Source organism: Puma concolor, chromosome A3 (genome assembly GCF_028749965.1).
Source record: "Puma concolor isolate L17-30 chromosome A3, mPumCon1.1.hap2, whole genome shotgun sequence".
Classification (NCBI taxonomy): Eukaryota; Metazoa; Chordata; class Mammalia; order Carnivora; family Felidae; genus Puma; species Puma concolor.
In genome coordinates, this window is record NC_141669.1 from 111,927,942 (window position 1) to 111,951,678 (window position 23,737).

Here is a 23,737-nt window from a genome sequence, read left to right on the forward strand (position 1 = left end):
CTGCAACACTCGGCAGAGGAGGAAGCTATGGAGGAAGGGGCTTTCAGGCGCGGTCACCCCACAGACAGCGCTTCAGAATCCGCTCACGTTCGCCTCCCGGAGGACCCTCCTTGGAAATAAAGTGGCCCAAACCACAGTTTGGAAAACACGGTTGGGAGGGGGCCAGTGATTGCTGCTGGGAGGGAAGAAGGTGTATTGCTCCAGAGTGGAGCCCCAGGCGGGGTTCTGTGCCTCCCAGAGTGGCACTTTTCATCTAGAAACGGGGACAAGGATGTGAAAATTGGAGGTGTGCATGCTCGCAAGGTGAGCATAGGGACTTCATTCAGCAGGCAGCCACCCCTCCCCCTTCCGAGGGAGCAGCAGTTTCTGGGGTGGGCAGCTGATAAGCCTCTGCCAAGCTCAGGGGCTGGGGTGGAACCTTCTGCTCTCCCAGGTGCCTTGACAAGGGGCTCAGTGACGTGGCCTTCCACAGTGGAAACACTCTGAAGTTGACCCAAGGCATCTCTCAGAGACATTACATACCTCCCCAAACTCTTCCCTGATGAAGGAGCTCAGATTCAAAATCACACTTAATTTATAGATGCAGACGTAAAACTAGACACAGAGCCACTGTGTGCTTGATCCTCACAGAGCTTTGCTGTCCCTTGCAGGACACTGGGAGAGAGCATCAGCCAGCCTGACATCCAGAAGACACCTGGAAATAGGAAGGATGCACTCGAAGGTCCAAAGGAGGTGGCGAGGGGCTGGAGGTGCAGAGTGGTTCAAGGCGGCCTGGGCCAGGCTGGCTTGGTGTCTCTCTTTGTCCCCAAGCAATCTCCATTTTCAGCTGTGGAGACAAGGGTCAAAGAAACCCTGAGCTCATGCTAAGTGGAAATTCAGATCAGTCAGGTGAGGCATCTGCTCTAGAGACCTCAGTGAATCAATCTGAGAGAGGGGAGGTTAAGCGAGCATGCCTGGCTTCCAGAAGTGGTGGTTTAAAATATGTCACCAAATTATTATTCTTCCCTTTAACATGGAGAACCAGGGGTGCCTGGGTAGGCTCAGTTGGGGTTGAGCGTTGGACTCTTCATTTCAGTTCAGGTCATGATCCAGCGTTGTGAGATTGGGCCTCATGGCAGGCTCTGCACTGAGTATGGAACCTGCTTGGGGTTTTTTTTTTCCCCCTCTCTCTCTCCCTCTCTCCTGCTCTCTCTCTCTAAATTAAAAAAATAAAAAATAAAATAAAATGGAGAACTAAATTCTTCTCCCCTTGAATGCAGGCCAGACTTAGTGACTTGTTTCCAATGACTAGAAAGTGGTAGAAGTGACAGTTTATGACTTCTGAGATGAGGACATAAAAGGTATTGTGACTTCTTCCTTGAATACATCCTCTTCTGAGGGAAGCCAGCTGCCATGTCATGAGGATATTCAAGTATCCTCTGAAGGGAAACTGAGGCCTTTTTTTACGAACCAGCACCAACTTGTCATCCACGTGAGTGAGCCACCTTGGAAGTCGATTCACCAGCCCCAGTCAAGCCTTCAGATGAATGCAGCCCTGTCCAACATCTTAACCCATCCTTATGAGAGACTCCCAAGTCAGAACTGCCCAGCGAAGCTGCTCCTGAATTTCTGACCCATAGAAGATAATAAATGTTTCTTATTGTTTTAAACTACTAAGTTTTGGGGAAATGTATTATACATCCCGAGATAATATACTGTAGAACTCAAACCACTGCTATTTTTGGTGCTTACACTTTTAGGTTTGTTACATCTTCCTCTTGGTGGATTGACCCTTTTATCATTCTATAATGTTCCTTTCAGTCCCTGTCAATTTTCTTTACTCTGAAGTCAAATTTATTTGATATTTACATAGCCTCTTCTACTTTATTTTGCTTAACATTTGCATGGGATATGTCTTTTTACCATCTTTGTACTCTGAACCTGCATATATCATCATATTTAAAGTGAATTTATGGACTCACTTTGTGGACTGTATGGCGTTAAGTCATTTTAAAAATTACTCTGCCAATCTGTCTTTTAGTTGGTATATTTAGACCACCTACATTTAATGTAACTGTTGATATGTTAGGGTTTAAACCTACCATTTTATTTTTTGTTTTCTGTTTGTTCTCTCTGTTTTTCCTTTCTGTTTTCTTGTTCCCTGCAGGTTACTTGAACATTTTTTAGGATTCCATTTTGGTTTATCTATGATGCTTTTTAGCATTATCTCTTTGTATGGCCTTTTCAGTAGTTGCTCTAAGCAAAATATTATGTAATATATTATATTATATTATTAATATAATCAATATATTATTATATTAATATAATATAATTATATTAATATATAATAATTAATATAATATAATAATTAAATATAATTTAATTATTACTGTATATTATCATATAATATAGTATGTAATGTAAGGTGTGTGTTTGTACACAACACTCATATATATACACACATATATATCATATACATATACATATATATCATATACACATATATATATCTTATCAAAGTCTACTGGAGCTGACATTTTACTAGGTCAAGTGTAAAAGTGTTACTTCCCTGTGTGTTCCTTTATCCTCCCATTTATAATTGTCTTAAATATTTCTCTACATTCATTGAGAACCATATTAGATGATGTTAGGATTTTTTCTTCAACTGTCAAACATAATTTTAAATACTCAAGAGAGGAAGGGAAATCTATGACAGTTTTCAGTATTTTTGCTCTTACCATGTTCTTCCTTCCTGATGTTTGAAGATTCTTTCTTTTATCGTTTCCTTTTTGCTTAGAGAATTTGCTTTAGCCATTCTTTTAGGATAGTCTGCTGGTAACAGATTTTTTTTAGGTTTTCTTCACCTGAGAATGTCTTGATTTCTTTACTCTTAAAGGATATTTTGCGGAATATAGAATTCTTTTCATTTAGCACTTGAAAAGTTGTTGTGCTCCCTTCCTCTGTCCTCCAGGGTTTCTAATGACAAATTTTCTGTCATTCCAATTGCTTTCCCCTTTAGGCAATGCACTGTTTCTCTCTGACTGCTTGTAAATATCCTGACTGCTTGTAAGAAGTTTGACTATGATATGTCTGGACATAGATTACTTTGGGTTTATCCTGCGGGAGGGTTTCTTTAGCTTTCTTGAATCTGTACGTTTTGCCAAATTTGAGAAATTCGGGGGCATTGTTTGTTTGAAGACTTTTTCAGCCCCACTCTGTTTCTCCTCTTTTCTGGGACCCCTCCCCCAACCGTCTCATATTCAGGGTGAGGGATTTGGAAGAGACGCTAATGTAAGAACATTTATTATAGTCCCACACGTCCCTGAGGTTCTTTTCACGTTTTCTCCCAGACCATTTTCTCTCTATTGTTCAGATTGGGTAAATTCTCTTGTTTTACTTGCAATTTCATTGATTCTTTGCTCTCTCCATTCTGTTGTTGGGCCCACTCGTTCGTTTTTTAAAATTTTAGTGATTGTATTTTTTGACTTCGAAAATTTCTAGTTGTGGGGCACCTGGGTGGCTCAGTCGGTTAAGCGTCTGACTTTGGCTTAGGTCATGGTTTCACAGTTCAGGAGTTTGAGCCCCGTGTCAGGTTCTGTGCTGACAGCTCAGAGCCTGGAGCCTCCTTTGGATTCTGTGTCTCCCTCTCTCTCTGCTCCCCCTCCCCTGCTTGAGCTCTGTCTCTCAAAAATAAACAAACATTAAATAAGTAGTCTCAAAAATAAAAATTTCTCGTTGTTCTCTATATCTTCTATTTCTTAGGCTTTCTATTTCTTCATTAGTTTCATATGTTCATAACTGCTCGGTGAAGCACTTTTGTAATGGTTTCTTTAAAATCTTTGCCAGGTGATTCTAACATCTATATCATCTTGGTGTTAGCATCTTTAGTTGTCTCTTACCATTCAGCTCGAGATCTTCCTAGTTCTTGGTATGATGAGTGATTTTCAGTTGAAGCCTGGACACTTTGGATATTATAAGACTCCGGATCTTGTTGAAATCTTCTGTTTTAGCAGGCCTCCTCTGACACTGGCCCAGTGGGTGAAAGGGATGCTGTCTGGTTACTTCCAGATGGAGGTCCTTGTTCTTCCCTTGGCCTACTTTGGCACCTGGGGCTGGGTAGGACTCTTCATTACTGCTGAGTGGGAATGGGAATTCAGGGAGGCTCAGAGGGCTTCAGGGAAGGAAATCATCCGAGCGGCACTGGACAGCCAGCCAAAGTCACCTAGATGCAGCAGAGGTGTGAGCACAGCCTTGCCCCAGTTCACCTCTGTTCTTCATGCACCTTCATCCTGCTTCGATTGTCACAACTCTGCCTGGGTCAACCAGCTGCCCGAGTGGGCCAGAGATGGGTCCCCACACCATTGCTTCTAACAAAAGAAGATGTAGTCTGGGAATGCTACTTGTGATGGGAGGAAATCATGGAGGACGCGAACATTCTAGAATATTTAGTAACCCTAGACAGATGATTACAAATTAAGAGTGTAGGTGGGGCGCCTGGGTGGCTCAGTCAGTTAGGCCTCCATCCGACTTTGGCTCAGGTCATGATCTCAATGGTTCTGAGTCTGAGCCCTGCATCGGGCTCTGCACTGACAGCCTGGAACCTGCTTCCAATCCTCTGTCTCCCTCTGTCTCCCTCTCTCTCTGCCCCTCCCCCGCCTGCTCTCTCTCTCAAAAATAAAACAAATAAACAGACAAACGTAAAAGACAGATTAAGAGTGTAGGTACCGGAGCCAGAATTCTTGAATTCAAATTCGGGCCAGGCCCCTTACCTCACCTCGTAAAACTTGGGCAAGTGACCTGATGGCTCTGTGTTTGCTCATCAGTAAAGTGGGGGCAATAACAATGGAGTAAAGGAGTTGTTACCAACAACTGGTTTGGTATGTAACTGGTTGTTACATACCAGCATTCAGAATAGATCTGGTACCCAGGGGGCACTCAGCAAGCGGTGGCCATATGTACAAAAAGAAAGAGTACTGAGAGATGTGTTAGACACAGCTCCGTGGACAAGAGCATCCAGTTGAGTGAGGACACCGTGCCTTGGGCATCTGAGGGGCAGTAAATAACTCAGCCTGAATGTGGGGCGGGCGGTGGGGGCTTCCCCGCAGAGGGCACGCTTGGCCCGAGTCTTACAGGGTTGTAGGAATTAGCCAGGTGGGCCGGCAGAAAGCAAAGGTCTTCTAGGGAGAGGCCCCAGCTTGCTTGGAGACCCAGAGGCTGTCCACCTTGGACCTGACTCTGGGATAAGGAGTCTTGGGAGAGGGAAGAGGAAGGAGCGAATCGTGAAGGGAAGAGGCCAGTGTGGGTTGAGGAGACCTGCCCCGGAGACAGATGCCTGGGTCTGTTTGATTTCCCAGGCCTTAGCCGCTGGTACTGGGGGCGGGAACTCTGCCCTTCGGCTGGAGGAGATGTCACGCGTCTCCTCTGGTCAGTCGAACAGCCCTCAAGAAATGTTCACGGTCCCCGAGACTTCAGCCTGCTGGAGATCTCATTTCCATGAGCACCTTGGTTGCTCTTTTTCCGCTGTTAATAAAAGATGTGTTCAGGTGACACCTGAGTGGGGGCGAGGTGGTGTTAGAGTGACAGATGGCTGTTCTGGGCCCCCTGACAGGAGGAAGAAGCTGGCCCTGAGGGATCAGGGAGAGGAGACCCAGAAGACAGCCCCTGCCCAGGCCTGCACCTGTCACCCGAGCCGTAGCCAGCGGCCACGTGGGATGATTTCATTTAAATAAATTAACATACAACAAAAAATTCAGTTACTCGGTCACACTAACTGCTTTTCCAGTGTTTCCCAGCCACATAGGGCTAGCGGCAGCAGTAAGAGTGTAGCTTTAGAGCATCCCCGTCACGCCCCAAAGTTCTGTTGGTCAGCACTGGCCCGGAGGCACCACAGGGAGGCATTTCTTCCCGTAGGAGCCTGGGGCACCCGGTAATAATTTGCTTGGGTGCGTAGAGTCAGCTGGGTTTACCAGAACTCCCTCAGGGTCTGCCCGGTGTGCAGCCGGCCTCTTCGCTCCACCTCTTGGGGGCAAACGGGGAGGCCGAGTCAAAATGCAGCTGCCAAATTGTTCTACATAATAAAGGGTGAGGCAGTTGGCAGACTGGAAACTCAGGTGTGACAGGAGCCAGCAAAAGTGGCTTTATGAAGAGGGAAGGACAAGGGGGGTGTTTCCCCCCCCGGCCCCAGCCCCCAGTGGCAGAAAAACCAAGGGGGAACTTGGGGGAAATGGTAATATTGGGTGGGATTTTTTTTTTTTTTTTTTCCCAGTAGAAAACCAGTTAAACAGTGTGACCCCTGGCCTTATCTCAAGACTACGGCAGAGACGCGAGACTCACAAAACGCTTGGTGTGCTGGCCTTTCGTGTGGGAACGGGAGAAGGGCTGAGCTGAAAACAGGAGTCAGGGGCTTGGAGAGGAGGAGGCCCGAACAACATTCATGGAGCGTCACCTCAAGCTTGGGCCTTGAGCTGTCGGGCATCTGGGACTCGAGAGTAGCTGAGACAGACACACTCCCCGTTCTCCACACGCCCAGCGTGAGTGTGCCACACACAAAGAGGTTCTGGGGCCCAAAGAACACAGAGGGCGTTCTGAATGTGTCGAGGTGGGGAGGGTGGGGGCTGGAAAGCCGCCCAAGGGAGGCACGTCAGTGCTGGGTTGTGAGGGAGGCGTAGAAGCCGCCAGATGAGAGGAAAGGGACACGAAACAGAAAGGATGCCAGGTTGGGTGTAGGCCAGAGCGCCACGATCCTCTGTCTCTCCCGCCAGACCCTGTCAGTGCTGGCCAACGGAAGGGCCTCAGTCAATAAACAGTCACTGCTCACGCCTGTCTAGGCTCTAACACCCCCCCCCCCCCCGCCAGGCGCTATGCTTGTGTTAGGGATTGAAGGGACCAAAGCAGAGTGGGAGGGTGAATCTCCCTTCCTGTCAAGGGGCGGAGAGGGGGAAGGGACTCCGGGCCCATCAGAAGGAGCTGAGCCTCTCAAACATCAAGAGGCCCCCGGCCGACCACCACCTGCTCACCTGAGCTCAGTCAGCTTCTTCGCCATGGGCCAGGGCTTGCTCCGCACGGTGGCAATGAGCTTCTTCTTGTCTTCTAGCTGCTCCAGGATTCGGGCCAGTTCTTCCTCTGACAGAGACTCCCCGACAGAGGCACTGGAGGCCAAGGAGGGCGATCTGGAGGCAGAGCCCGGGGCAGAGGAGGGGAGAGTGAGAAGATGGTGTCTTTAGACACCCTGCAGAATGTAGGGGAGCCCACGGGCAAGGCAGGCGGGCTGTGTTCCCTGAGCCTCCCAGCCCTGACCACCCCTCAGAGGCCCGCCCCTGCTCAGAAGCCCTCAGTGACTCCCAGCCCCCATCAGAAGAGACTGCCACTCTGTCCTGTAGCCTAAGACTCCGGGAGGGTCGCCTCCCCCAACTCGATTTCTCTGTGTGCTCCCCGCCCGCCACATTCTAGCACAGTGCTGCCCAGGAGAGATACAGCCTGAGCCACGCGTTGTCATTTGAAATTTTTCTTTTTTAATTTAAAAAAAATTTTTTTTAATGTTTATTTATTTTTGACAGAGAGAGAGACAGAGCATGAGCGGGGGAGGGGCAGAGAGAGAGGGAGACACAGAATCTGAAACAGGCTCCAGGCTCTGAGCTGTCAGCACAGAGCCCGACACGGGGCTCGAACTCACGGACCGCGAGATCGTGACCTGAGCTGAAGTTGGCCTCTTAACCGACTGAGCCACCCAGGTGCCCCAAAGTTAGGTCGATTTCAAAACCACAGCTGTCCATCCAAGTGAAGTAAATTCACTAACTTTTGTGTCAGCTCAGTAGCATTAACACCGAATTAAAATGAAGTTAAGTGAGGGGTGCCTGGATGGCTCAGTCAGTTAAGCAAACTCTTGGTTTCAGCTCAGCTCATGATCTCACGGTTCGTGAGATCGAGCCCCAAGTTAGGCTCCGTGCTGGCATGCAGAGTCTGCTTGGGATTCTCTCTCTCTCTCTCTCTCTCTCTCTCTCTCTCTGCCCTTTCCCTGCTCGCGCTCTCTCTCTCTCAAAAAAAAAAAAAAAAAAAACTTAAAAAATAAAGTGAAGTTAAATTAGAAATTCAGCTCCTTGGTCACGCTGGCCACATTTCAAGGGCTCAGCATGTGGCTGGTGGCCGTCGTACTGGATGGCACGGGGGAGGAGACTTGCATCCGGAAACCTTCTCCCTGTGTAAGGAGCCTCAACATCTCACAGCTGAGACCACATGTGTTCGGCTGCCACAAAATTAAAAAAAAAACACTTTTTAAATGTTTACTTATTTTTGAGAGAGAGAGAGAGAGAGTGCAAGAGGGGGAGGGTCAGAGAGAGAGGGAGACACAGAATCCAAAGCAGGCCCCAGGCTCCCAGCTGTCAGCACAGAGCCTGACGCGGGGCTCGAACTCATGAACCACAAGATCATGACCTGAGCCGAAGTTGGACGCTCAACCAACTGAGCCACCCAGGCATCCCCAGCTGCTGCAACATTTAAGTTGTTGTGTGTGTTCCTCACAGTGTCCTTTGCTTGCGGAAAAAAACTCTGAGCGGGACAGCTGCCCATGGGGTGAGGGAGTGGGTGGAGAAGGCCAGGCCCAGGCAGCCTTCTTAGCCACTTCCATAAATGTAAATACAGGATGTGGGCTTGGGTCCCTGCAGGTTTTAGAGAACAATTTGCAGCAGTCCCCATGAGTTTTAATTTCTGAGGAACTCAAAGAACGGAGGAGACCTCATCGGCCAGAGGAGAGAAGAGGGGTCCAGCACCTCGCTGGACAGCCGAGGGCACGGGGTGTCTTGCCATGCCTCATGCACATCCCTTGACAGCTTCCTTTGAGTCTCTCCTCAGGGGTCCCTCGGTCTGGGAGTGCAGGGCATTCAGGCTTTGCCTCAATTCCCCGTGTGCTTCAGGGACTGGCCGAAATGCTTACCTTCTCGATGGAGAAACCCGGATGCCTCAAGGCCCCATGGAAAAGGCATTTCATCAAACCCTTTCTCGAGTGCATATTGCTTTCCGCCTTGTCTTAGGATGACTGGTGCCCATGTCCTATCTTACCTACTAGACTGTCAGCGTCTGGGGAACACGACTGAGTCTTTTCCGTCTCTCTCTGCCCTGCCGCGACACTCAGCTGAGAATGGCACCCCTCGCTTTGCCTCTGCCGTCCAGACACCTGCGGTCTGCTTGGGGTGGGACAGCCTCCCTCGAACGCTCAGGACACTCAGGGCTTGATCAACATGCATTCAAGTTCTCTTTAAGTCGCTCCGGGCACCATGATGCACTCTTTACCCCTTTAGCTTATGTCCAAGGACAATCAGGCAGGAGACAAAAGCCCTAACCAAGCCGGAGATGACCGGCATGGGTGACAGAGGAAATCAGTGGCCCTTTTGAGGGCCTCAGTTCCCTCTGTAAAGGCAGGGAGGGGCGGTGGAACACCCTTTTGAGGGGGTTAGACCCCAGTGGGAAGGAACATCACCTTCACCCTAGCCCTGCTTCCTTCCACTGTTTCAAAAGCCTCTACAGCCATTATCAACAGGGATTCTTAAAACATCCTGGGAAGTGAGGAAAGCTAAAAAGGGGGGGGGGGCCAAAGAGAAGGAGATGTCCCATCAAAATTGGCAGCAAAGAATGGAACCCAAATCGTGACTTGCTGACTCCTGAAGCTGGCTCTGTCTGTGAACCCACATGTGCCAGCGCTAATGGAACGAAGGAAAAAAACAAACCCCCCACATCCTAGGTTTCAGGGCTGGTGGAATCCTCGAGGGTCCTTTAAATCAGTGCCACCTTTCACAGAAGAGGACACAGGTCCAGACTGGGGAAATGGTGTGCTTTAGTCCTACGATGACTCTTAAATCCAGTTTTGTTCTTTTCTCTCAGTTCCTCTTCAAGAGCTGCGGTGAGCCACCAGCTGAAATTTAGGAGACTCGGGATCTGGTCCCACCCTGCTGCCATGTCACCTCCCCACTCAGTACGTCCACTTGCACCTGCCGGACATGAGGCACTGCGGTTGAGAGCACCCAGTGTCCCCTCCGCCTAGCGTGGCCAAGACCCTCTTCCCATTTCTGCCCCAGATGGGGAGAGCAGGGTGGCGGAAAAGCGGGGGACAAACAGAAGCAGGAGATTGGAGGGGTCACCTATACCAGGGGAGGGGACATCAGCCCTTTGTCACGGGAGGGAGAAAGGCCAAAGGAGAGGAGGGCACTGATCATAAACGCACTGGATCAGAATCACAACATACCTGTGCTTCTTCAGCCGCTTCCACGTCTCCTCCTTCCTCGGCGCCTCCTTTTCCTTCTTTGAGGGTGCTCTCTGCTCCTTGAGGGAAGTCCTCCCATCCTTCTTCCTCCTCTCTGTGCAGGTCCTCTCTGTGGAGCTCCGCCCCCGTTCCCCCAGCTCTTCTCGGTGTCTCCTGCGCTCTGCCTGCTTCCTCCGGGGGGACCCCGGCCCTGGGCTGCCCCCGGCCCGTTCCTTCTGGCCAGGCTGGGCTCCGCGCCTGCCCGCGGCACCCTCGGCTCTGGGAGCCCGCTTCTTTGAGGGTCTCCTCCCGGACCTGTCACCTGCAGGGGCAGGAATTGGGCAGTTCTGGCCTCACCCGCCTCCACCCCAGGAAAGTGCCCCCGGCTGTGAGACACCAGATGTCCAAGATACTTCCTGGAGCTTGTTGGCTCCAAAGGCCACCTCTTTCGGATCCCCTGGTCTGCGATGAGAATTAGCGTCTCCCTCTTCTGACTGGTTGGCACTCCCACACTCTTGCCTAAACCTCAGGTAGATGGGGGGCCACCTGGGTGGCTTAGTCGGTTGAGTGACCGACTCTTGGTTTTGGCTCAGGTCGTGATCTTACCGTTCGTGGGTTTGAACCCCACGTCGGGCTCTGCACGGACAGTGTGGAGCCTGCTTGGGCTTCTCTCTCCCTCTCTCTGCCCCTCCCCCACTCATGTGCACGCTCTCACGCTCTCTCTCAAAAAATAAATAAACATTACAAAAAAAAAAAATAAAGCTCGGTTAGAGAATTAGGCACATGCCTTTCCTCTTTGTGGGTGTGCAGCTCTTTGGGGTCAGAGCGGAGTCACCTCCTGACCCCCAGGGCCAGGCCAAGCCCCCGTCTCTGTTTGGCAAGGCTCTGTCTGGACCACTGACAGGCTCCTTTCTCCAGGGGCTGCTGTCTCACGGGACCCCGCCCGTGAGTGTGTGTATCAACCATGACTTTGTAGCATGGCAAACGGCCTGGTTGAACAGAATCTACAGTATGAAATTTCCTCAACAGTTTGCCCAACAGCTAGACTAAGTACAACTATTCACAAAGTTACGAATTACAGGCGGGCAAGGTTATCATGAAGTTCTGGTATGAATAACCAAACTCTTCGTCACTTACTAGCTGGGTGTCTTTGAGCAAGTCACTTGACCTCTCTGAGCTCCCGTCTGCCATGGGGATGTTCATACTTTCTCCATCAGCTTGTTAATGAACACAGAACAGTGACTGACACCTGAGAACGGATGACGCTCCCCTGATAATTTATCCAGAAATAAAGTATTAAAAAAATGTTTTTAAATGTTTGTTTATTTTTGAGAGAGATTGAGAGCATGAGCGGGGGAAGTGCAGAGAGAGAGGGAGGCAGGATTGGAAGCAGGCTTCCGGCTCTGTGCTGACAGATAGCTGGATGCGGGGCTCGAACTCATGAACTGAGGTCGAGATCATGACCTGATGAAGTCGGAGGTTTAACCGACTGAGCCACCCAGGTGCCCCAGAAATAAGATATTTTTTACTTCTAGAAAGAACACAGGTTACGAGCTATGTTGGTTTGCATGAAAAGATCATGTCTATCATTTATTATCTCTGTGGCCACAAATAAATTACTTTTCTGCACCTCAGTTTCCTCATCTGTAAAATGGCTCTAGTAACCCTTATTTCCTTATGTGGTTGGAAGGTTAATTAAAAGCACGAGTAGGGGCGCCTGGGTGGCTCGGTTGGTTAAGCGTCCGACTTTGGCTCAGGTCATGATCTCACGGTTCATGAGTTCGAGCCCCATGTCGGGCTCTGTGCTGACGGCTCAGAGCCTGGAGCCTGCTTCGGATTCTGTGTCTCCCCCTCTCTCTGCCCCTCCCCCGCTCATACTCTATCTCTGTCTCTGTCTCAAAGACAAATAAACATTAAAAAAATAAAAATGGGGGCGCCTGGGTGGCGCAGTCGGTTAAGCGTCCGACTTCAGCCAGGTCACGATCTCGCGGTCTGTGAGTTCGAGCCCCGCGTCAGGCTCTGGGCTGATGGCTCGGAGCCTGGAGCCTGTTTCCGATTCTGTGTCTCCCTCTCTCTCTGCCCCTCCCCCGTTCATGCTCTGTCTCTCTCTGTCCCAAAAATAAATAAACGTTGAAAAAAAAAATTAAAAAAAAATAAAATAAAATAAAAATGAAAAGCAGGAGTAAAAAGTCTGGCCCATGGGGTGTATTCAACGAAGGCCCCTTCCCCTCCTGTCTCCAGCCTGCCTCCCGCTTTTGCCCCCTGAGGCCCTGCCTCTGAGTGGGCAGTGCCTGGGAACTCTTCTGCAGGGCACTTGGTCTCATTGTCCACAGGAGCCACCATCCAGGCTTTTGTGTCATGGCCAGGCAGATTTCCTGAGCCCCAACTTTGGGCAGAGCAGAGTAGAAGTTCATCACCTGCCATTCCCAGCAGCAGTCATGGAGGCTGGGACGTGGACTCTCAGCTTCCCAAATTCTCACCTCTACCCTACTCCTTATGCAGTCTCTCAAGGCTGTGCATGCAATGCAGTGGCCACAGAGAGCTTTCCTAGCTGCTTCCCTGCCCCTAGAGATTTTACATTCTGAGAAGCAGGCCGCCCTGTCAAACAGCAACCAGAACTAGTTTGTGGTAGGTGGGGCTGGATTTGGGCAGGTGGAGTTGGGGACTCAGAGTCTGGCTGTCTGGGTCTGAAGTCTGGTTCTGATGGTTATTATCTGGGTACCGCTGGGCAGGTTGCTTTTTCTTTCGGAGTCAGCTTCCTTGTGGGTACTCTGGTAAGTGCTGCCCCTGGTCAACCCAGATCCCATTACCGGGCCACTGCATCATCCCCTGGTTCCTGGGCATGGAGGCTCTAACAGCTCACAGGCTCTCCCTTCTCCGGGGAGCCTTTGGTTGATGGGAGCCATCTTGCCGGGAAATGCCCAGATGTTTACATCCCTTTCCTCTCCTTGAGTCAGCCCATGGCCAATTACTAACTGATACAGAGGTACAAAAGTCCAGTCTTCTGCCTCAAGGCTGAGCAAATCTGTGGCTCATTCATACTCCAGAGCTTCCTGTGGGATCACAGGATGGTTAGAGTCCATCTGAGCATACATCCTGGCTCGATTCCTTCCCTTGCCCTGTCCTGCTTCCCTCACTCCTTGTCTCTTGACAGCCATCCTCGATAAATCACATGCCCACGAATCCCCATATCAGGCTCTGCTTCCAGGGAACCTGATCGATCTATAGGCACCTACCTCAAAGTGTGGTCGGGAAATCCAACCGAGATAGTATCAGTGCAAGTGTGATGGGAGCTGGAGTGAGATTTAGTGAGTGCAATTTGCATTGAGGTTCAGAGAGAAGCTACTCAAAGTTCTCTTTTTGGGTTTCAAACCAGGATATTGGTGGCATATTCAAATGGGCAATGTGCCTGCCTGCTTGGCTACAGGCTACAGCAGCAATGAGATTGACAAGATTCTGTCCCTCAACACATTTTGAGTTAGCGGAAGAGATAGCGTGATCAGTTCTATGATTCAAGACGCACAGGGGTGGGCTTCACCCAGACTTAACGAAGGCCTTTCGAAGGAGGAAACTGATAAGCTGAGATCTAAGATCTTATTCTTAACTGATCCAACAGATAAGAGTTTGATTAACATAATAATAGCAAAATATATTGGATGACTATAGCGCATGAATAAGTGAAATGACTGACAGTGGTGATAAGGGGACAGGAAGGAGGAACTGGAAGAAATACTCTGTTATAAGGAAACTGCACCACCCATAAAGTGGTTTAATGTTATTTGAAAGTGGACTTGTGTTAATTATAAATGGATATTGCAAGCTCTAGCGATATTTAGTTGTACTAAAAAAAGTACAACTGATATGCTAAAAAGGGAGAGAAACTGGAATCATAGGACATGCTCAGTCAAAACCACAAAATGTAAAGGAAGAGTGGAAGACAAAACTAGGAACAAAATACAAGGGCAATGAATAGAAAACAGCAACAAATATGGCAAATATTAATCTAACTATATCAATAATCACTTTAACCACAATGGTCTAAATATACCAATTAGAGAAAGAGGTTGTCAGAGCCGATATTGGGAAAGACAAGAAATCCATTTTAAATATAAAGACAAATACAGATTACAAGTTAAAGGATGGAGAAAAATATACCATGCTAATGCGAACCAAAAGAAAGCTAGAGTAACTGTACTAATTCCAGACAAAGCAGATTTCAGAACAGGGAAAATTATCAGGGAAAAAGTAGGGCATTACATAATGCTAAAGAGATCAGTTTTCCAAGAAGACATAACAATCCTTAACATGTATGCGCCTAACAACACAACACCAAAAGCTGATAGAACTGCAAGGAGAAACAGGCGAATCCACAATTACAGTTGGGGAGTCCAGCCCCTCTGTCAGTAATCAACAGACCCAGCAGGCACAAAGTCAGTAAGGACATAGTCGAACTGAACAACACCATCAATCAACTGGATCTAATTGAAGTTTATAGAATACTTAATCCGACAACAGCAGAATACACATTCTTCTTGAGCTCACATGGAACATTCATGAAGATAGATTACACTCTGGCCTGTAAAACAAATGAGTAGCCAGATATGGTTTCTAAGGCACCATGATCCTATCTTAAGTGTTCAAATCTGACAACTGTTGATTTCTTTTTTCTAAGATTGAGTCCTAAGTGTAAAATGAAGAAAAATAACTTTCAGAATATCTTTTGTATCTAAAACTATCTTTGAGATTTCCCAGAAGGTCCCTGGAAAATCACAAAGACTTATTCTTCCACCTTATGACAAAGAGAGGTGCCAGAAACAATTAGGATTATTTGATATGTTACTGTTGGAGTTTCATGGGAAGAGTTGTCAAATCAGAGGAGACGCTTAGCCTTTCCTAGGTTAAATTGGGATAGGTCAAATGTTTAAATATTTCAGCAACTGTATGCCCTATGGGCAGTTCTGAGAGGTCTGCTGCATGCCCTTGCTGTCCATGACTTATTTCCATTAATCGGAGTCCTGCGGGTGATTTGCCTGATGTTAGGCAACAGTATAATAATCAGTCACAACTCAATTATCATTTAAAATGTTTATTTGATAACAATATTCTTTAATTTGAATCTGGCATCTTTTAGGCCAGTGCTTTACAACTGGAGATGCACATCAGATTTACCTATAGAGTTTTATTAAAATACACATGCTGGGGCGCCTGGTGGTTCAATAGGTTAAGTGTCCACCTCTTGATTCTGGCACACAGTTGTGAGATCAAGCCCTGCATCAGTCTCTGCACTGGCTGTGGAGCCTGCTTAAGATTCTCTGTCTCCTAAAAAAAAAAAAAAAAAAAAAAAAAAAAAAAAAGATTCTCTTTCCCTCTCCCTTTGCCTCTCCAGTGCACATGTGCATGTGCTCTCTCTCCTCTCTCTCTCTCTCTCTCTCTCTCAAAAAAAAAAAAACCCACATAAGCTTAGGACCTACTGGACTGAATGAATCTCTTTACATAGTATTCTTTTTAAAAAATGTTTATTTCTTTATTTTGAGAGAGAGAGAACACATGTACATGAGCTGGTGAAGGGCAAAGAGAGAGGGAGAGAGAATCCCAAGCAGGCTCTGTTCTGACAGTCCTGTGTGGGACTTGATCTTACCAAGCATGAGGTCATGACCTGAGCCAAAATCAAGAGTCAGACACTTAACCAACAGAGCCACCCAGGCGCCCCTCTTTACATAATTTTCTTGATCTATTTTTCTTATCTGGTTGATATGTTCTTGTTATATTATGTATATGTTTTTATCTAATTATACATTATATCTCAAGACATTTTTTCTCTGTAAAGATTATGTTTAACCAACTTTATAAGTCAGATATAATGTTCCCTGTCTATACAAAAACATGCCTACTCATTATAAACGTTTTGCCCAAAACTTTTAGATTGCCCTATTATGTTTGTTTTGCATCCCATAGAAACAACCAAATTTCCTGGCCAGTTTCATTATTGCTATGAAATATTTCACTTTTGTAAGTTCTTAGTAATAAGCTAACCATAGCCATTTTAAGTCTCTGTCACCTACAGATACTACTTGTTTTTACCCTGAAACTTCTTTGAAATCTCAGCTGTAGTCTAGAGTTTTTGTCTTTAATCAAAGGACTGTCTCAGAACCCCGACCGGAAGGATTCTAGCAGGTATTGTTAACAACTAGCACAGTAGTGAAACTCTCAAGGGGTCGATTCTTGGATTCGTGTCCTTCGACTGAAGAGACATCACCATCTTCAAATTACTGGAAGACCATCGCTACTGGTGACCTCAAGCTGAGGGTGCTTAGAAGCCCTCTTGAAGCAGACAGTCTTTGGATATAGACAGTTGTGCCCGAGATCCATGGAACAAGACCATAGATTGCCACTTTGTAACCTGTATTCCCCTGTTTTCTATTCTTTAACCTAAATTCCATCCTGCACTAACGTAAGGCTGTATTTAGTTGTGTTACTAATAAAGCCCTGTTTGCTTCCTTAATCACTCCTTGGTATGAATCCAATACCCAGTTACAATTCACCCATGAAATACCTAAAGTGCATATTTCCCTTGGGAACCACTCAGCTGTCTTTGGTCCCAATTCCATGTAAGAAATCAGTTGGTTTTCTGGCAAACTGGACTCAACCACTGCGTGATGTTTTAGATGGTAAATTCCACAATAGGCCAAGTGGCCGGAAACCCAAAACCCCCATCACATTCTAGGAGGGCCTTGACTCTGCTGAAACAATAGTGTCACTGAACTAAAGCTTAGAAGGAGATCAGGGGACAGGTGGTGTATTTTTGGAGACTGTCTCGCTTTTGCAGATCAACAAAACACGTTACTTTTCCTTTAGACCCACCTAATAACCTCGATACTACAACATTCACTACCTGATACCAATCTATTTTTGATGAACGGTGTCAAAACTTTACAGCATTATTTCCCAATCCCATAGTAGTATTTTGGCCCAAACCAGATCATTACGTGGCCCCCAGTGACCGGTATCGGATCTGGTACAGAAGCCTACTATTACCCGCAAATCAGACAGGAACTTGTTACTTAGGTAAACTAATACCTATTCTCAGGATTGCTTCTGACATCACCCAGGATCCATTTTGGCCCAGTAGTTTGCCCTCTAGGAAAACAAGATTAGTAAAGAGTTTCATTGAAGAAAGAAAACTTGGGCCTTAATTCCAGAACTGGACCTCCTACTTATTCTAGGGGTATTGTGAAATTCAGGACTTTCATTTCCATACTTTAGAAGAAGTCTGGATGGTAAAATGAAACTTACGTGCTATTATTGAGAGAATAAAAGGTGATTAGATAATCCACCAAGAATCCATCTCCTGAGAGGTTTATGACATTGGACGAGAGATGATTTATATCAGAGCTGCTTCAGATATATGTTGGCCTTTCGAGGGTAATGTGCAATGTTCAGGGGAGGAATGTTGTACTTGCATTCCTGAAGACCTCTCAGAGATCTTTAACATGACTAAAAAGATCCAAGAAGTAAACAAAGATATCAGGAAGCGGGGAACTTTGATCCCATATTTGGTTCCATGGACTTTTCCGATTGTGCATGAGATTTGTTATTTTATTTAGTCTGGGCATTCTTGGCTCCTGGCTGAAAAGTGAACTATGCAAACTCTGGCCATAATCCTTCTCTTTGTATTTGTCTGTGTACCAGTGTTCAGATGTGTGATCTCCAGAGTTTTAAATGCTGTTGCATACCTGCTATGCATCAAATGATTCAGCAAAAGGTCATGCAGAAGAAAGAACTGGAAAACTTGACACACAGGTTGAAACAACTATCCCCAGAAACTGGGAGGTTGAAACAACTATGCACAGGTGATTGACATGCAATTATGATACCTCAAACAGCGGTGAAGATCTGGATTGATGTTCTCAGATATTGATGGTCTGACCTTCAGTTTGGGCTGAATAATGACCACAAGGACCAACTGAGAACAGAAACCATCTATCCCACACTCTGCCCAGACACAGAGAACCCAAAACTACACCTTAGGGTCCTCATTAAGATGACTTTGTGTTATACCTCTGTCTTCATTAGCATGACTTTATTTTTTCCAAGAGTCTCCTCCCCCAGGCAAATGGCTTGATTGGTCATTGCAGGATTTTCCCAAAGACTCATCAACTCTTCAATGGAAAGCATCACCAAAAATTTGCACCCAAAGATTCTTTGAATGCTTTGCCTCAAAATCCTGACCTTGCCATTTATTGTTGACTCTTGTATTAGAATTCTCATCCAATTCCAATCTAGCCCCCACTTTGAAAGTCCTGCCTTAAATCAAACTTTCAATTTTCAGTAAATTCTGACCTTCCTTCCCTTTCCTGAGACCCTCCAAAGCTTTTCTCGCTATAGGCAATAAAGCAGCTTTATCTTATCAGTAGGTTGTGTTGGTGATATTTAGGAAGCCGGTTTTTGACAACAACTTAGATAAACACATTTTGTTTTTAAAAAGAAGGAATAAATATGGTGGGCCAAAAAAAAAAAAAAGTCATGGAAATAGAGAGAGAGAGAGTGATAAAGTATAACTGGGATGATTGGAAATACTTAGCAAAGAACTGATGTTCACTCTGATTCTGGAAGAATGAACAGGATTTTGCCAAGAGAAGAAGGGGAGAAGGGAGTGGCAGTGCTAGCAAGGTGGGGGGGATTCTAGGCAATGGAGGGGCTCCAGTGGAAATGCCAAGAGGTCTGATGCATGGGTGAGCAAGGCAGGGCAGAGTCTGGGCTATAATCTGGTTGCTGGGGTGGGGAGTTCGCACAGGGGAGGTTGCCCAGAGAGCTGTACCCATGGGGCAGCTGGGTTGAAATCTGGAGGGTGAGGGTGTGATACTGGAGCCTGTTTTGCAGGATGTGGTCTGCATCAGAGAATGCTGCTAGAAGCACTGATGAAACTGTTGTGGGGTTGGGACACCGGTTCCCGGTCACTGCAGGGCAGGCCCCGTGAGCATGTTCGCTGCGAAGGCAAGAAAAGGCACCGAGCAAGGGTCTGACTCCACCATTAACAATCTTTGGGACTCGGTTTCTCATTGTTGCAGTTATGGCACGAGGTAACTGGTGTCAGCTCATTGAAAAGCAATGAGCGTTGTTTCTAGATGCAAAGACAGGTGATCATATGTGTGGCCGGATAGGTTTTCTTGGTTCCCTCCTGCCCTGATCTCTTTCTTCTCTGACTCCCCTCCTACGGGAAAAGGGTTTCGGTCAGAAAATGTGAACGCAAGATTATTTAAGGGTAATGGTAATTCATCCAAATTAGGAAGCAGGTCAGTATCAGCCAGTGAGAGATGGGTTTGTCCTGTAGATGTTCTTCCGCATGGCTCTGGAAGGCTTCGGCCCCCATCATGGAGGTGGGGGGGGGGGGGCGGGGGTGGAGCCAGAAACTAAGCCACCCTGTCCAAAGACCAGGAGCGAGTGTGAGAAAGTGTGTGTTACTGCAGCTGTGACCCTTTAGAAGAGTTCTAGAACTGAGCTATGCTCTCAGAGAGGACAGAAGAGCAGAGAGTGTGTGCAACAGGTCTCCTGGGTCCCATCCAACACCAGCTGCGTGTTGCTTGAAAGAACTGGGTAAAAATGTCGATATACGTCTGCATCTTCTTCTGAGCTCTGTGTGTCCTCAATCAGCTAACAAATGGTTTTCTTTCTGGTAATGAGCTATGCCAAGCATTTTTTTCAAACGCTATGGATGAAAGTCGAGGGTTCATGCATTTTTTACAGGCTGTAACTCCTGTTGTAATGTTATTTCCCAACTGAACGAAATCCATACGGAATGTGGAAAGCAAGCCAGAATTTGCTCCTCAATCTTCCCCAAGCCTCTTCTACTTTTTTAGTTTTTCTTTACAGCCAGTGTTCCGTGGACTCCACACAATGAATAATTTAGGAGCCAGAAAAGCAGCTGCTACCTTAGGAAGACCTCCAAGCCCCAGCATGTACTCCCTCACTCGTAACAGGCCTCCTCGGGCTCATGGACCTGATCCAAAGTGAAAATTGGCTGAGGAGAAGCTGGAAGGCCCAGCAGGGTCTGGCTCACCCTCCAGCTCGGTGATTTTCACTGTTAAATACGTTTACAGAAGGATCTGGAAGGCAGGAGAGTTCTGACCCTCCTCTTCGACTAACAGAATGACAGATTGTAATCATTTTGAGAAAATAGCTTTGTATTCTCAGACATTCTCCCCCCTCAACATCCTAGAAGCTGAAGGAATAGGCTATCAGGTCCCCTCAGAGGTGACTCCAGAGGAGACTTAAAATGAAAACCTTTATGTAATCGGGCTTCAGTTAACCTAATGGATTCCCAATATTTAACTTTGCTGTATTCCTTAACCATCTGGACCCCTGAAATGAAAATTCATTTCCTCTTTTTTATGGGAGAAGGGAGCATGGCAAGGGGGGGGGGCGGTGAGTGGCATATTTCAGTAGGAAAATGTTTGTGTTTTAGGCAAAATGACTTTCCATCTCAGTCCTGCTTGAGGGCCATGTGCCCACCCATGACACCAAGGCCAGCCCCCTCAGCTGGGGCAGAGGGGAGCCAGGCCGGGTGCAGGAGGGACATGGTCAAGGAGAGTGGGATGTGGAGAAACAGATCTGTGCGTCCCACATCTAGACAACCGTCCCCAAGAGAGCTGACCCTCCTGTGGGGAAGGGGTTTCTCATCCAGCCACACGCAGGCACAATTTCTAACGCTTGTCCCCATGTCTGGAGGGAAATAATGACTGGATGGTGGGTGGGGTAGGGAGGACAGACAGTGGCCGAGGGGCAGCTCTGGAGCTCTGGGGGCAGAAAGGAGGGCTGAGATGCCAGTTGGTGGTGTCCTGGCCCCTCCCTCCTGCCCAGGGTCCTGGCTTTTCCACAAGCCTTGCTCTTGGGTTCTTCCCCACACCACCCCCCCCCCCGACTTGTCATGATGGGACTCGGGCCCCTGGCTGTGGGGAAGCAGAGGGTGACAAGAGGGAAGGGCTTGGCAAAGGAGACAGACGAGGTGGATGCTGGCCAGTTCGTCCGAGCCGGTCCAGCGTGCCTGGGTGGGGGCCCAGACGAGTCCCTCCCCCTCAGAACCGGCTGGGGGAATCTCTTCCACCCTCGCCCTGGATGTCCATCCTTTCCTGCAATTCTGCTTCCTCGCTTATCGGGGGGATTCGAGAAAGAGAAGATGGCATCATAACATCCACAACACGTCTCATGACCCGAAGCGTAGGCTGCCTGACCTGTGAGTACGGCCTCTGCCCTCTTCATGGCCTCGAAGGGTCCTCTCTCCTGCCGATGGCTTCCTCCGGCTCTTCCTGGAGCAGGTGGCCCCACTTTGGGTACAGCCTTCCCCGGCTCACAGAAGAGCTGTGGCCGCATTCCTGATGGGAAGGTGGCCTAACCCCGCTACTGCTGGTACTTTGTGGAGGTGACGAGCGTGCTGTCTGGAGTCAGGCGGCCTGGGTGTGAGTCCTGGCTCCACGACCAACCCGCTGCCTGGACGGCGCTTCCCTGCTAAATGGTCACTGCTTCCTGAGGCTCGACTCAGTGTCCCTAACTCTGGGCTGTGGGCAGGGCCTCTCTGTGCAGCATCCCGTCCCTTCCCCAATGAAAGCACCTGCCTCCCCACCCCCCCCACTCCCGCCCTGCCCCCAGGAGTCCTTACAAGGGAGGGGGGAGGGGAGAGGAGGGTGGAAGAGAACGCTGGGTGGTGGCCAGACCAGGAACGCGTCACCCCATCTCACATACACCCCAACTCAGGCATCACCCCACCTCACCTGTGCCTGGAGAGCCGCTCCTCACCTGCCCTCTCACCCCACTGCCTGCTGGAAGAGATGAAGCATGACAGATGGCCGACCTCTGGGCATCCCCCTTCCTGGATCACCCCCATTCTGCTATGGGGGAGCCCTCAGCCGGTCCCCACTGTCCCAGATGACGACCTGGCCCCGATAATTTCACTAACAAGCATCCCCAGTCCTGACATATCTCTGCCACCCTGGAGCGGACACGAGGTCAGAACATCCCCGCATCCCCCATCCACCCCGCCCCAGACAGACAGACAGACGGACAGATAGAGAAGTTTGCTGAGGGGATTGCTGAGGAAAGGTGATTCTAACCAAGAGAGCAGGAGACTGAGACACCCTGCTGGGGTCTCAGGGTTCTGCCAACACCAGCACCGTGCGGGGCACTTTACATGTGCCCTTGGCAGTCCCTTCGATGGTCCTGCCTGGGAGCAAGTTGCCTTCGTCCATCTCATGGGTGAGGCTGGGAGAGGCTGGATATCCAGATGGGGGCCATTCAGCGGGCAAGTGGCAGACCCTGGGCTCAAGCCCGGTCCCTGTGCCTCAAGAGACCCCCTTTGCTTCCCTGGTTCTCTGCTGCTGCTCCGGAACGCTGTGGGTGGGCCCTTCGGAGCTGGGGACCACTCACCTTCCTCCCCCAGGCTCTTCGGCTGGCGGCTCATGGTCAGAGGAGCGCCTCAGCCCCCGCGCTGGCTCACACCGATGGCTGGCCCACGTGCACCTTCATTCAGCCTGGGGCGCTCTCCTGCCCTCATGGTGGCCGGGCTTCCTTTCTGGGCCCTGATGGCAGCCGGGGCCCCTTGGCTTGTTTGAGATTGAACTGGAGGTGGGTGAAGGTCGGGAGAGAGGTGAGGAAGGAGGCGGGGAGTTCCCAGCCCTTCAATCCGGCCACACACTCCTCCGCTCAGGTTTCCCAGCAGAGGGGCAGTGTGGCCTCACGTTTCAGGCATCACTTACACACGGAGGGGCCCTGGAGGGGCCAGGAGCTGCCAGCTCACCTCCCAGCTCTGACGCCACCTGCACTCTGGCCGCGGGGGATGTGAAGAGCATCCCAGGGCCCTTTCCCTCTACCCGGAGTCCCTAATTGGGACAAGGCACCAGGAAAGTTGTGGGATGTTGGTGAAAATTATCACCAGGCCTTCTGTTTAAAACGCAGGTTCCCTGGGGCGCCGGGGTGGCTCAGTCGGTTAAGCGTCCGACTTCGGCTCAGGTGATGATCTCGCGGTCCGTGAGTTCGAGCCCCGCGTCGCGGGCTCTGTGCTGACAGCTCGGAGCCTGGAGCCTGTTTCAGATTCTGTGTCTCCTTCTCTCTGAGCCTCCCCCGTTCATGCTCTGTCTCTCTCTGTCTCAAAAATAAATAAAGGTTAAAATGCAGATTCCCGGGGCGCCTGGGTGGCGCAGTCGGTTAAGCGTCCGACTTCAGCCAGGTCACGATCTCACGGTCCGTGAGTTCGAGCCCCGCGTCGGGCTCTGGGCTGATGGCTCAGAGCCTGGAGCCTGTTTCCGATTCTGTGTCTCCCTCTCTCTCTGCCCCTCCCCCGTTCATGCTCTGTCTCTCTCTGTCCCCAAAATAAATAAACGTTGAAAAAAAAAATTAAAATGCAGATTCCCAGAACTGACACTGGGCATTAGAATCAGTAGGTTGGGGCAGCGCCCGAGGAGTCTACTCTCTGAATCCTGATGCCGAGTCCCCGGGCCCCTCTGATGAACGGTTCCCGCTCCTGCCACCTGTCACTTG

At 48.8% G+C, this 23,737-nt stretch overlaps 1 protein-coding gene across 1 annotated transcript in view; it reads right to left on the minus strand.

Annotated features, from left to right (window-relative positions):
• TMC2 (transmembrane channel like 2) overlaps positions 1 to 22,661 on the minus strand; it is a 66,996-nt gene extending 44,335 nt beyond the window's left edge. Inside the window, exons 1-4 of the mRNA XM_025932708.2 lie at positions 22,628 to 22,661; positions 22,392 to 22,472; positions 10,214 to 10,532; positions 6,996 to 7,148 (exon numbers count right to left, since the gene is read on the minus strand). Of these exons, the coding sequence (XP_025788493.2) occupies positions 6,996 to 7,148; positions 10,214 to 10,532; positions 22,392 to 22,472; positions 22,628 to 22,661 (587 nt within the window). The remainder of the gene's footprint in view (positions 1 to 6,995; positions 7,149 to 10,213; positions 10,533 to 22,391; positions 22,473 to 22,627) is intronic.
• Positions 22,662 to 23,737: the final 1,076 nt, after the last annotated feature.